At 34.1% G+C, this 14573-nt stretch overlaps 1 protein-coding gene and 1 pseudogene across 14 annotated transcripts in view; one reads left to right on the top strand and one right to left on the bottom strand.

The window, feature by feature from the left end:
- BIRC6 (baculoviral IAP repeat containing 6) overlaps positions 1-14573 on the top strand; it is a 245498-nt gene that overhangs the window by 67542 nt on the left and 163383 nt on the right. For 11 of the 14 annotated variants that reach the window (XR_016395304.1, XR_016395305.1, XM_089922371.1 and 8 more), the window contains exons 15-23: positions 126-257; positions 2327-2505; positions 3503-3636; positions 3987-4148; positions 4239-4370; positions 5273-5370; positions 6755-6902; positions 7695-7828; positions 12619-12765. Coding sequence is in view for 12 of the 14 variants with exons in the window: in XM_089922371.1 (XP_089778497.1) it covers positions 126-257; positions 2327-2505; positions 3503-3636; positions 3987-4148; positions 4239-4370; positions 5273-5370; positions 6755-6902; positions 7695-7828; positions 12619-12765 (1266 nt within the window). In the remaining 2 variants the exon portion in view is untranslated. The remainder of the gene's footprint in view (positions 1-125; positions 258-2326; positions 2506-3502; positions 3637-3986; positions 4149-4238; positions 4371-5272; positions 5371-6754; positions 6903-7694; positions 7829-12618; positions 12766-14573) is intronic. The other 3 variants (XM_089922372.1, XM_022574123.3, XM_089922374.1) reach the window with 1 other exon arrangement.
- LOC111174901 (small ribosomal subunit protein eS26 pseudogene) lies at positions 10659-11199 on the bottom strand (annotated as a pseudogene).

The following is a 14573-nucleotide window of genomic DNA, read 5'->3' as shown; positions in this document are numbered from 1 at the left end:
ACACATTCAAATATGGAATTTTGTGTGGTGCTGTTACATGTAAATGGGATGGATATTTGCTTATTAAATATTACATTTTAAATTATAAGCTAACTTAAAAGGAAAATGTGTATTTTTCTTTTTAGGTCTTAGATTATGTCCGTTTTTAGAAGATCATAAAGAAGACATTCTGTGTGGGCCAGTATGGCTTGCTAGTGGCCTTGATCTGTCAGGGCATGCTGGGATGTTGACGTTAACAAGCCCCAAACTTGTTAAAGGTGAAGTAACATATTTTACAAAAGCAGAATAAATAATCCCACAATTGTAAAAGTAGATTAGAAAAAACTGATTTCAGAAAAGTAAGGTATTGTTTTTTGGGGGACTTTTCATTAGTGATTCCATCAGTTTCCTGGTAGCTGAGGTAATTTCCTCTCATAAGTGATTATTGTTATGTGAAACTTCAGATCCTACTTTCTGTGTCTTGAAGGTCTCAGTGCTTTTTAAAAAAGCATAAAGAAGATGAATGTAGGATGACTTAGCATGACATACAGAATTCTTCAAATAACCAGACATCATGTTCTGGCATGTTTGCCTTTTCCATCAATTTAAAGTCCTGTGTCTTCAGAGTGTTGTATATTGTTACAATATCTTCGCTTATGGGATTTTTATAGAGGAGTTTTGAAAGTATCAGATGTAATGATCTGAGTGTCTTAAGCACAAATTATAATTAATGTATATTTTATATCTTATATCTGTAAGATATTAGATATTGCAGTAGTAGGACATTTATTTCACCTTTGTATCTCAGGGGTGAATAAAAAAAGCCAACAAATGAGACACTTACCTTGATTGTTAAAGTAGAATTGGAGGTGGGTAAGGTGTGGAGATCCTTCCCTAAACCAAGAAAATATCTGACCACCTAAGTAACAACTATTTTAATTTGTGTACATTCCCTTCATAATGTTTGTCCCTATTCACACGCTTACCTTTAGCTGCAGACATAGTATATACACAAGTTTGAATGTACTCCCTTGACTACATCTTATTCATTCATTCATTAACTTTATGAGACTCTTTAACTTTTTTAACTTTTAGGCCACATCCTGGGTTACAGTGGTGAGCAAAACTAATAACATCTCTTCTCTCATATTGCTGAGAGTATAAGTTAATTTTGTTGAATGAGAGTGTGAAACTGAAAATTTTATATGAAAATTAAAATGTCGGCTTTGACAAAATTGGCGATAAAATTATGTAACATGTATTTCAAAAGACTCAATAATGTAAAAGTGTTAATTTTCCCAGAATTTAATAGAAATGACTCTTCTTCCCATCAAATTCCTAAAACTTTGAACTGGAGAAAATGATTGCTAAATTTTTGTGGATGAATAAAAGGATGATATTGGCCAGAGACATTTAGAAAAAGAAGATTGAGGCGGAGGGTCTTATTAGATTCTAGAACCTAGAATAATGCAGCAGTAAGAAGAATGTAACAGTGTGGCGCTAGCACAGTAGGCAGACAGATCAGTGGAAAACAATAAAAGTAGCTTTTGTAATTACAGAAGGATTTCATACCTGCTTAGGCAACAACCAGCTTATGGTTTGTTCATGGGTATATTAGTTTGAGGGTATTTTTGCAATAAATTTTACATATAGATTGTATAGTATGATCTCAACTTAGTTAAAACCATATAAAATTGAAGCTAGTGATAATAACAACCAATATTTATCGAGTACTTCCTTTGTGCCATGCAGTTATAAGTATTTCAGTTACCTTTGAGGTAGGTACTATTATTATTCTCATTTACTTTTGAAGAAACTGAACCATGGAGAGGTTAATTTGTCACATGCCTAATAAAATGGCAGAACCATTATCAAAGCCAGGTAGTGGCTCCAAAGCCTGTGCTTTTTCAGCTGTAATACTATAATGCTTATGTGTATGTATGCATTCACATATGTATGTGTGTGCATGCGTGCATTAAAGGACTGGATGGATACACATATGATACATCATTATCTTTGGGCGGTGCTTTAATGACAGTATTTTCATTGTGTTTTTCTGTAGTTCACAAAATTTCTGTTATTAAAATGAATAACTTCTTTGATTGGGGTAAAACATGTGAGGTGTCAAAACTTTCTATCTTAGGCTGTTCATATAACTCCTGTGCTTTTTGTTCTTTTGCTACCAAAGGTTATTTAGCCATATTGTATGCAAACAGTATAATTCGAAAATTCTGGCCAAGTGTATTTTTCTTTTTGTGGAGTTAATTTAACTTGCTCTGGGAAGACAAAAAACAATTTGATTTTTTGGCGATTGAATAATTTATTCCCTTCTGTACCACTCCTCTAGGTATGGCAGGAGGAAAATATCGTTCATTTTTAATCCATGTCAAGGCAGTGAATGAAAGAGGAACAGATGAGATCTGTAATGGTGGTATACGTCCGGTAGTAAGACTTCCATCCCTAAAACACCAGAGTAACAAGGGTTATTCACTTGCTTCACTCTTGGCAAAAGTTGCAGCAGGCAAGGTATGAAACAGTATCATTTTGAACTGTAACGTGCTGTTTTAAACATGGTGGTTGAGATTTGACACACTGTTAGAAGTAGTATGGCCCATAATTGATTTATCAGTAGACACTTTTGTTTGTTTGTATTTTTTCTCTGCAGCAAGTTAAAAAAATATAATCAAGGAGAAAATATTTGAATTAACTTTAAGCCGACTACCTAGCTTATATAAAGTACATTCAGTAGGGAATAATTGTTAGCAGGTACTTCCCTGTATAATTATTCTTAGTTCCTTGGGTGTGAGAGTTTGTTTCTCTGCCCTCTACTGATAATGCACTACTTTTTTTTGTTTGTTTGTTTGTTTTGTAAACATTTGAGAGACTGCAGGAACAGAAGTTGAGAAGTGATTTTAGAGATGTATCTTAATTTTCATGGTTCATTTTCTACAACTAGCTATATATCATGCAGTTTCCTCATACTTGTTTGATCTTGGACTTTCCCGAACTCTGGAGATTTTGTTTCTCTATCATCATTATTCATAAGCAACAGTAGCAGTACCAGTAACACTAATCATCTTATATTTGTATAGGTCTTCCAATTTTTCAAGGACTTCTGTGTACTTTATCTGATTTAATCCTCAAAATAACTCTGAGGCAGGCAGAGCAGGTGTTATTACCTCCATTTTTTCATGTTGAAAGTGAGTGAACCTTAGAGATTGGGGAGCTCACATATCTTGTAGAGCTGTAGCTGGGACTTAGACTCAAGACTTTGGCTTTATAATCTTAATTCATTGGGTTATTACCTTTAAACAGTGACTATGTCTTTCTTTCTTTCCCTGTTATAATTCTGGGCTAAATTAGTCATTTACTGAATATGAGGGTGAAAGCTGTCATTTTAATTTGAGATTTATGTTTTGATAGCCATAATTCAGTTATATTCTTTTATTTATAGACTTTAATAGTAAATAATTTTTTTGTTTCATTTGTTTGTTCATTCAGTTATTTATTTTTGTATGTTTAGGAAAAATCTTCTAATGTTAAGAATGAAAATGCAAGTAGCACCCGTAAATCCGAAAACCTCCGGGGCTGTGACTTACTTCAGGAAGTCTCAGTCACCATCCGAAGATTTAAGAAAACTTCAATTTCTAAGGAAAGGTAACCTCATTTTCTTTTACTATTCTTAAAGTAATAGGAGTACAAAGGAAGAATTCCAATAAATATACCAAAATACACAAAATTTTTAAATCCTAACTTTTACTTGAAAATTTTTATTTGCTTTTCATTTCTCTTAAGAACTTATCTCAGGGATGGTATATACTGTCTTTCCACTTCATTGGTTCATCCCTGGTGTCTTTATAGTGCTTGGGAATTTTCAAAAGTTCTTTTTTTAAATTGTGATAGTAATGATTTCAAATGAAACATTATATGTCCAACCAGGTTGAAATAGCTTTAGTTTTAACTTTTCTATTTTGGTTGTTAATGTGTTTATATATTCTTTTTTGTAGAGTGCAACGATGTGCCATGTTACAGTTTTCAGAATTTCATGAGAAACTTCTTAACACTTTGTGTAGAAAAGCAGATGATGGCCAAATCACAGAACATGCCCAGAGCCTTGTGTTAGATATTCTTTGTTGGTTAGCTGGAGTACATTCAAATGGACCTGGAAGGTTAATAAGATTTTATTTACCACGGATTGCCCTTTGGATGTTATGATTGGAAGTTCAAGATGAGCCTAAACATCTGCTATTGTTTTGCAGCTCAAAGGAAGGAAATGAGAGCCTGCTTTCAAAAACACGGAAATGTCTTTTAGACATTGTACATGTTTGCTTCTTTGAGGCAGGACGCAGCATAGCCCATAAGTGTGCACGATTTCTAGCCTTGTGTATCAGGTTGGTTTGTTTTCTTTGTTTTTGCTGTACGCGGGCCTCTCACTGTTGTGGCCTCTCCCGTTGCGGAGCATAGGCTCCAGACACGCAGGCTCAGCGGTCATGGCTCACGGGCCCAGCCGCTCCGCGGCATGTGGGATCTTCCCGGACCGGGGCACGAACCCATGTCCCCTGCATCGGCAGGCGGACTCTCAACCACTGCACCACCAGGGAAGTCCCTGGTTTTTTTTTAATTTGAAAATATACGTTGTAGGTGCACCTGCAGTTTGGCAGGTGATACCTTGTCTATAGTGTTGTTTGGTCCCTGTTGAATATATGTATAACTTAAGAGGATTTTCAAAAGTTGATGAGGATTATTGAGATTCTAAGAAAAAATTTGGTTTTTTTTGGGCGAAATGTCATGTTAAATAAATCGAGTAATAAAAGAATTCTACTAGGCTTCTTTGCCTATTAGGAAGACTTCGGGGAGTTTGGTAAGGGGATCCCTTCCCCCACTTTCACTCCTGCTGTCCCTGATTGTCTTTGGATTGTTCACCCGAGGCCTTGTTCCCAGTTACATATATTTGTAGTGTTATGCAGATCATTTTCTCTAAACCCTGAAACTATCTAGGAAGTGTTTAAAAGCTAATAGTCTATATTGACTATACCTGCTTGTTAGCCCTTTTTGGTAAAAAAAAAAAAAAAAAAAAAAAAGAGTGGTTTAATGTGTAAGAAAACAGTTACAAAGACCCTTAGTATAAATCAATCCCTACTATCTTTCTGCATGTCTATAGGGCTTTAAGGCAGATTTTCTTTCAATTTGTATGAACACATTTTAAAGATTTTAAAAGTACTACACCATGTTTAGAGTTGGATTTAGACCTTGAGTAATGTATTTAAATTTTTTCTTTTAAAATTGTTTTCAGTAATGGCAAATGTGACCCATGTCAACCAGGATTTGGATCTGTTCTGTTGAAGGCCTTACTTGATAATATGTCGTTCTTACCTGCAGCAGCAACTGGTGGTATGTGAAATTAGTTCAATCACAAATAGCTGTAGCCTTAGGAAATATCTCACAGTATGCTTGGGGTTGTGTAGTAACTTTCTTTTTATTCTCAATTAGTTTTCTTTTTTTCTGTAGCTTATCTGTTTTTTAAGGGGTTTTAAATTGTGATGGGGTAGGCAGATACTCTCTGTTCGATAATATTTTTAGGAAAAAGTTAATGGGAGATTTAAGTAAATAACCAGGTCATCTCAATTCATACATTTTCTGTACTTCATTAAAATAATTGAGTTGCTTGGTTGTTCACAAACTAAAATGTCGGTAAGTGCCAGAGAGATGACATAAATAAGAAGAATGGTTCATACACATATTGTGTGAGAATGGTAGGGTCTGTGGCAAACTCTGATTCCCTAAAAGGAGCCAGTGGTTGTTTTTTTTTTTTTTTACAGCACCTAAAGACTGTGGAAATGCCATTCAAAAATGAATGTAGTTATCAGGTAGGAATTTACTATGAAGGGCTACAGATTTGTCCTTTACCTAGTGTTAGTTTTTTGTGGGCATTTCTCACAGTCTTTTATTTTATAAATAACCATTCAACAAGTTATCTCAATGAGATAAACATATTCCACAAGGATTTGATCTTGGTGGTATACCAGAAAAAAGTTTGCTCAAAGTTAGGATAAATGGTTATTTTTTCAATACCTTAATTTAGACAAAGAGTCTGTTTATATTTACCTTGAACATATATTGACTAAAACTATGAACTGTTTGTTTTATAGAGTAGAATGTTTTGGACTTGGTTGTGCACTTTAATAGTCTCTGGTGTTTAAAACAGTTTCTTGAGGATAGTGTTAGTGGTAGGGTGCTTAAATTATGGGATGTATTTAGTTAGATACCTCAAGTTAGAGTCTTAAAATACATCATCATGGTCACCTTTTAATATCACCTTTGGTCTGTATCTAACTGGCAGTATGGAATAACTATACTTCATTCACTTGCTAAAGTATATTATTTGTAGCTCACTGCTATCAACTGGTTTTGAAATTTTTAGTACAGAGAAATAGTATTTTAGGAAAGATGGCTTGAAGGACCTGACATCTCCGCTTTTCTAGCTATTATAAAATGTCCCTCAGAGTCATCTCACGTTACTGAAAACCTAAACGACTAGGTTGATCTTATACACTTCTCAAAAAATATGATTGCAGTTCTTTGTCAGTGTCCTCTTAGAGTCCTCCAAGGAGTTAGTCCTTCTTTGTAATTTGCCCTTACAGATTTTATTTCCAGAAAATCCTTCTAGGAAAAGGGGACATACTGATAAATATGAAATCTGAAGTTCTCTTTGTTAGAGAAAAATGAGGAAGAGAAACAGTGATTTAAACAACTGATTTGTTGTTGTTGTTTTCAGGTTCGGTCTACTGGTATTTTGTCTTACTGAATTATGTTAAAGATGAAGATTTGGCTGGGTGCAGTACCGCGTGTGCATCTCTGCTTACTGCTGTGTCCAGACAGTTACAGGACAGGCTAACACCAATGGAGGCTTTGCTTCAGACAAGGTATTTTAATCTATGAAATGACTAATCATGGGCCTTTCTGGATATGATACCACCTTTGCTCATAATTGTTATTATATATATTTGCTTAAGTTTTTCTTCCCTTTATTTTCTCCGAAAATAATTCCCTTTAACAACTTTGGAAGTCCTGGAGATAGTTATTCAGAGGGCTAATTATATTAAAATACTTAAAAGTGGTGTATCTTGCTAATGGTAGAAGCACTTAAGGTAATTTGTTTCTTTGTTGTTAAAACTTTGTAAGCAAAATTATGTAAATCACTTATTGCCCTTAACTAGTATTCTTTATCTGCTGTTTGATTTTCTAAAACTTAAACATAATGAAATAAGAAATAGCTAAAGGTTAGATTTGAGTTCTTGCCTAATCTTCATTATTTGAAGTATCTTATTTAAAGCAAGGATTTTTGTAATCTTTATAGAATAGAAATCTTGATTTCAATGAGACGTTACTCAAAGCCTTTGTACCTTCTGCTGAGTCAATGTAATGATTGAGGCAAGGGAGGGGTGCTTGATAGCTCTTTCTTGATTCAGACTGCAGATGAAGGTTGTCTTGGTTCATTAGTTATCAGGTTAATTGAAATCATATTTATTGAGTCTCTGGACTGTATCTTTTGGAGTATAGGTTTTCAGGGAACACAGTTGAGATTCAGTGAATTTAAGGAGTTAATAGTGTCTCCTTCTGCCCTGTGTAAAAACTGCTTTGAAAACTAAGTAAATAGATAATTTGTTAATTAGATGGCTGACAGGAAAATTGTTAGGACATTATTTATTTTTCAGATATGGATTATATAGTTCACCATTCGATCCAGTCCTCTTTGATTTGGAGATGAGTGGCTCTTCTTGTAAAAATGTATACAACAGCAGCATTGGTGTCCAGTCCGATGAAATTGATTTATCAGATGTCCTTTCAGGTAGTAAAGTCTTTTATTAAAGGAATTTCTGAATTTTATATCTTGGGTTTAAGTTACCATTGATTTTTTAATGGATTGTAGTCACTACATTCTATCTTTGAGAACTAAAAGTTTTTAGAACTTAACTTTAGTATCTGTGAGTCATTAAACTATTTGCCTTTGTTTCTTAACTCCCCCCTCAAAAAATATTGAAGTTATTTTTGAAAGGGTTGCAAATTTGGTTTGTGTGTGTGTGTGTGTTTCATTGCACGTCAGTATGACGTTAATGCTGATAAGAGATTAAAATTTGGTTATTTGTTGTAGTCCTTTCAGTTTTATGTGGTGTGCCTTTGTTGTTCATAAACTCAAAGAACATGTTATTTCATATTACAAAATATGAAAATAAAATTAATTTATACTTATTTTAATAAGCAAAGATGCAGAAAGAAAAAATAATTTTCTGCATCTTCTATCACACTGTCCTGAGGTGAACTTGGTACACCATGTTACGTGTATTCTTGTATGCATTTCTAAAGATGTTTTTAGGATTGAATGTATAACACTATTTGTATAATCTTTTCAGGTGCTAGAATTTGGTGTTTTTCTAGTTTTGTCAGATAGAGCAATGATCGCTTTGTTTTTTGTTTTCTTCCATCTTACCGAACTTACTGCAAGTGTTGCTAGTAAACCAAAATGTTAAAAAATTTATTTGTAAACATATTATGATAAGTACCACATTAATTGTAAGTAAATTTTGGGAGTTAGTCTCAGGTTTGTAAATTATGAGTTGTGAAAAAAGCAAAAGAGAAAAATCAAATATAGAAATATAAATAAAACATAAAATGTCTCAACTCTAACCTCTTCATCCTTTTAGATTACCATTGTTAACAGGATGCTTAGCTATTTAGACTTATTTGCTACACGTGTTTATGAGCATTTTTAATGAAAGAGGTCATACTATACTTCTGGTCTGTTACTTGCTTTTTAATGACTTATTCTGCCTTAGATACTGGTGTTATCTCCTCTGTTTGATGACTTAGGCTCCTGACTACCTTACTGCCAGCGTGTCTCTATCTAAGTGACTTGTCAAATTATGAACAGAACTCAGAGGAGGGGTTAGAACTAGACCTGTAGATGCCTTCTGAACTCCTTAGGATAGAATGAAATTCCTTATAGAGAGAACGTAAGGAGAGGACGGTAAAGCTCAGGCCAAGCCTGGGGGTTAAATAAGCAAGAGCAGCCATACTCTATATTATAGAGTATCATAGTCCCAGAAGAAGGGACTTAGAAGTCGTGATCTACGTCTCCATATGAACGTCTCTTCATTTTACTTCTCACCATCCAGCATTCCTTTTTTCAGTTAATGGCATCCATGGCACAAAACTGAAATCTGAATGTTATCCTCTCTTTCTCTTCCTCCACAATGAGGCTGTCATCAGATTCTATTTTTCCACCAACATATATTTCAAATCTGCCCATTCTCTTACTTCCCACGATCGCAGTATTACGATCTAAGCCACAGTCGTTTTGAACCTGGACTACGGTAATAGCTTTCTAACTGGTCATTCTGCATCTGTTCTTGGCTCACTTCTATACATTCTCCACAATGGAATGAATGCAATCATTTTTGAATGCAAACCTGATCTGATCATTCTCTGTCTCTTCTTAAAATACTTTTCATTTCTTTCCATAATTGTGCAGTCCAGAGTCTCTAATATAGCATAGAACATCTTGTGTGATCTGCCCTGTTAGTTTTCTTTCTGTGGCCCAGTGATTCTCAAAGTGTGGTCCATAGGTCCCCTCAGGGTTCCTGAGATCCTTTCAGGGAGTCCACGGGTTAAATGTTTTCATGATAAAACAGTGTTACTTGCCTTTTTTCATTGCATTGACATTCATAATGATTGTGCAAAAGCATGATGTTCTTCCCCATGCACTTAGAGTAAAAAGTATGGCAGTTTCACTTAGAAATACCTTTGATGAAACAGTAAAAATTGTTAATTTTATTAAAGTTTGAACCCACGAGTATGCATCTTTTAACTATTCTGTGATGAAATGGGAAGTGTGCATGAAACACTTCTGCTGCATGCTGAAGAACCATGGTTGTTTCAAGGAGGTGCACTTGTGTAGTTGTTAGAGTTATAAGCTGAACTAGTTGCTTATTTCATGGTATACCATTTTTATTTGCAAGAATGACTGATAAAATACGTTTATTCAGATTTGATTATTTGGCAGGTATTTTCTCAAAAATGAATAAAAAATGCCTGTCAGTATCCATCCAGTTGATAGTATTTGTTGCCAATTTTAGAAGTAGACTTTTAAGCAGAAATTAGAATTTTGGAAAACTTGTTTCCTCTGAAGTGAGCTTTAATGACTTTTCTGATGGGCTACGATGATATTAGTGAGTGTCATTTTCTGATATTATATGATGAAATTTGTTAACATTTGGAAGATCTGTATATAGCAGTGGACCAGTATTTTCCCTATGATTGATGCATGGTGATTCAACATCAAGCATGGGTTTGAGAAGTTCTTTTTTTAAGATTTTTTAAGATAGAGTTTGAGAAGCTCTTTTTTTAAGATTTCAGATACCGTATTGCAACTAATCCTAAACTACCACTTTTCAAGTTTTTGAATATTTAATACTTTATTAAAATATTCCGTTCTTCTCCAATCACATATTTGTATTGGGTCGGCGTTTCTTCATGTATTTCTGCCAGAGCATCCTATTGTAATACATTGAATGCAGAGGCAGATAGGCAAATCCAACTACCTTCTGATAAGCCAAATTTTAAAGAGATTTGCAAGAATGTAAAACATCACCAGTCTTCTCATTATTTTTGTTTTTTTCTTAAAGTATAATTTCCATTTTATTGTCTTTCCAGGGGACAGTATTTCTTTAGTCTTTAAGAACTTAGCTTCTTACATGGGCTTCGGTGGAGGTCGTGGGGCAGCACCAGCAGGTCTAAATCCAGGTGGAGGTGTTCGGTCCTTCCCGGCTTCCTGAGAACGATTCCTGACTGCCTTGCTGTGAATGGCACAACTCACGCAGTAATGCAGTTTCACATACAGCTTGGGAAGCACATAGGCATCGAAAACACTCGCTTTGGAAATGTCCCGGATGGCTGCGGCCTCTACGATGTTCCGAATGACGAGCTTCTTAATGGCCTTATCCTCGGGCACGCGTCGGGCACAGTTGGTGCAGCGAATAGGCTGCATGTGGCTGCGGCCCTTCTTGGCACGACCATTATTCCTTGTTTTCTTGGTCATAACAGTCATTTTTCATCAAAAGATGCTATTTAGTTTTATACCTAATGAGTTTATTACTGTTATACTAATTAATGTTTAAAATATTCTCATCTTAAAATTTCTACCTTGATAAATATTTCTATATAGACACACACACACACACACACACACACACACACACAGAGCCAACATAAATGAAAACTCAATTTTCAAGTTCTTTTAATTATTTTAAAGATGTGTAGAGGGGTTTTAGGGTTGAGGAATGTTCCTCTAGGCACATTTTTCTTTCAGTTTCTCTAATGTGTCATGTTTCTTCCTACTGAAGGGATTTCACTCATGTCATTTCTTCTGCCTGGATTCCCGTCCCAGTGGAATAAAGACATAAAAATCTTTTATTCTTCCCATATGTCTCATCACCTCATCATGGAAGTATTTTATTACCCCTGGCATAGACTGATTTCCCCTTGATTTATTTATCCTTTGAACTTCTCTTAAGTAAAGCATAGGAATTTTTTTTCGGTTCAGTTGTATAATTAATTGATACCTGGTAACCTTGAACAGAATATGCATTTCATGACAACTAGGGCCTGTCCCTTTTCTTGTATCTCCCATGTCTTCTATTGAATAAGTGCTCAATAAATATTTTTTTAACACACGTGTCAGGTCCTATGCTGGGTGCCAATGGGACGTTGGAGAACAAGGTTTTGACAGTTTAGTCTTGCGTTTAATTTATTCCTTCAGATATTTGATGATATTTTTCATCTCTCTCCATTCTTTCCATCTTCTCTTTCTGTTCTACTTTGTGTGTTAAAGAATTCTGTTTAAAAGTAGTGCTCTGATTAGAACATTTGAAAAGTACTAAAAATAACCCTTCCCTCTTCCTCCCCTTGTACGATATACACTACTCTTAATTCTTTTGTGTTCTTCTGTCCAGTCTTCTTACTGTGGTTTTATGATTCGCATAGTTGTGACCATTTGATTTTTCTTTCTTACTACTACATGTGCCAACTTAAACTTTTTATGATTATAAGGTAGCATATCTCATTCTAGAATATTGATATTATATTCAAAATATAAAATTTATAGATAAGCCTTGCTAATATTTTAGAATATTCTTTTAGTTTTTAATAAGTGTCATTTGTACTGTTGACATCATAGAATGTATTCTGATATTTTGCATACTTAAACAGATTGAGTAATAGCTAATCTAAGTAGCTGGTTATTTTTTCCCCTCATTTAAAATCTATTTTATTTATTTATTAATTGTTTTTCTTTTGTCTTCTATTCCTCATTTAAAATCTAAATCACTTGTTATAGTTTCTTGTTAATGTGAATGGCCACTAGGTTGCTTCTCTGCAACTCTGCTTTTGTAGTAAGGAGACTAGTATCTATTTGTGTGTTTTCTTAATACCACGTCCATTGTTGAAGCCCTGTGTAAACCCTATGTTTATGCATTTATACATCTTTCTAATTAAAATCGAAGTAGTAGCTATAATTCTCAATATGACTATTGCCTTTTTAAGGTTAATTCACGTTTTATAAAACTTGTCTCTTTTTTGTATTAGGAAATGGAAAGGTCAGTAGTTGCACAGCTGCTGAAGGTAGTTTCACATCTCTCACTGGACTTCTAGAAGTTGAACCTCTGCACTTTACTTGTGTGTCAACTAGTGATGGAACCAGAATAGAAAGGGATGATGCAAGTACGTTTACTGGTATATACCTTCTCTTATTATATACATTCTTTTATTACATATTTTATGTTGTAATAAAGTGATATATCAGTATTTACATATCAGTTTATAGTATATGTAAATTCCTTTGCTGTCATGTTTAGTAGAAACTTATTGGTAGGAGGCACATTTTGGGGAAAAATCATAAGTGGTTTCATATTCTTTTCTAAGTCTATTCATGGGTTTTTTCCTACCCTCTAGAACCCTATGTTAAATCTTTTTGTTTTATGTATGTGCATTTTTAGAAACATTTTAATTTGGAAAATATCAAACATAACGAAAGTAGAGGGACGAGTACAATAGACTATATTTTCATTACCCACCTTCAGCAATCAGTCTTGATGGTCAGTTTGGCATCATGATGTAATTTCTTGCGTTTAAAGTTAAAGGTATATTTGGTAATGTCTTTGAGAAGGTTGAGATGAGTGAAGACGAAATACTGTTTTTTCAGCTAGTTTAAAACAACTTTGGATATATGAACCAGTATTTGTGTGTGTTGAATATATGGTGGTGTTGATGTTTTAAATGAATAATCAGTGAGAAGAACTTCTGTTTATTCTGTATATCTTACTTTCTTTGTTTTTTCTTCACATTGTAGGATCAGTGTTTATTTACAGTTAGTTCTATCTGGGCACAAATAATTGAAGTTTTTATAATTAAAAATATTGGTATATGGTTTTACATTTATATTACAGTCCCAGAAGTGTTTTTGAATATTGTCTTGAATGAATTCTGCTGTTGATTGTTTTTTGTAAGTAGGTGTCTTTTTGTTTCTTCAACTGTCTAACAGAAAGTAAAAATAGTTTGCTTGAGAAGTCTTGAAAAATTTAATCTTGCACTTGGGTCCAGAATGGCAAAGTGTTTTAAAGGGAAATTAACAGTCCTTTGAGTGCCTTTTTATTCAGAATCATCTTATATCTTCCAATTGTAGAAGTAACCACTAAGTGAAATTCATGGCTTATGTAGCTGAGAGTTTTAATTTAAAAATAAAATTTTATATTTCTTTCATATGGAGATGCCAGAAGGGTCAAAATTCATTTGTGTTTGTTTTCTTGGACTATTGCAGTCATTTTGTAGAAACTTATATATTTACAGTGGTATGGAAACATGCGATAACAAGAAATTAAACTTCCAGAAAACTCTTTGGTTCTAAATCAGACTTTTTTTTTGGAACTGTCATGAAATTAATTTTTTATTTTAAGAAAATTAATGTGTTTGAATAATACTTTCAGAAGTTATAAAATTTAAAACATAAAAGATCTGGTTTGAAAAAGAAAAGTATTTCCTCACATTCCTACCCCTTTCTACTCCTGTAAAACATACAATAGGACCCGTTTCTTGTCTTTCCAAAGGTAGTCTATGCTTTTATAAGCATTCACCTCTGTATTCCACCCAGATTGAAACCACAACCAGCAGAGGGATACTTATTAAATGTTAGGGCAAAGTCCTGACTAGTGATCATAAGGTGCTAGAAGATGACTGTAGTCTCTCAGCTTCCTGTCTCCTTTTCTTTTGAAACATGTTAATTGTGAAATATAATGCGCATACAGAAAGGTGCAGAAAACAATTGTATAGTGAAGCAATTTATCACAACACAAACTGCCCATGTGACCACCAAGTCAAGAAATAACATTTCCAGTACTCTAAAAGAAGATTTCTTCATGCCCCCTTTCCATTTATTTTTCCCTCACTCTCTCCAAAAGGTAAACATTGTCCTAACTTTTAGAGTAATCATTTCTTGGTTTTTATTTGTTTCTTTGTATAACCTCTTAGCTACGTGTTCCTAAACA

The sequence above is a fragment of the Delphinapterus leucas genome, chromosome 13 (genome assembly GCF_059928025.1).
Source record: "Delphinapterus leucas isolate spDelLeu-1000000601 "Yukka" chromosome 13, BTC_Dleu_Yukka2, whole genome shotgun sequence".
Lineage (NCBI taxonomy): Eukaryota > Metazoa > Chordata > Mammalia > Artiodactyla > Monodontidae > Delphinapterus > Delphinapterus leucas.
This window is presented reverse-complemented; position numbering and strand designations above follow the sequence as displayed.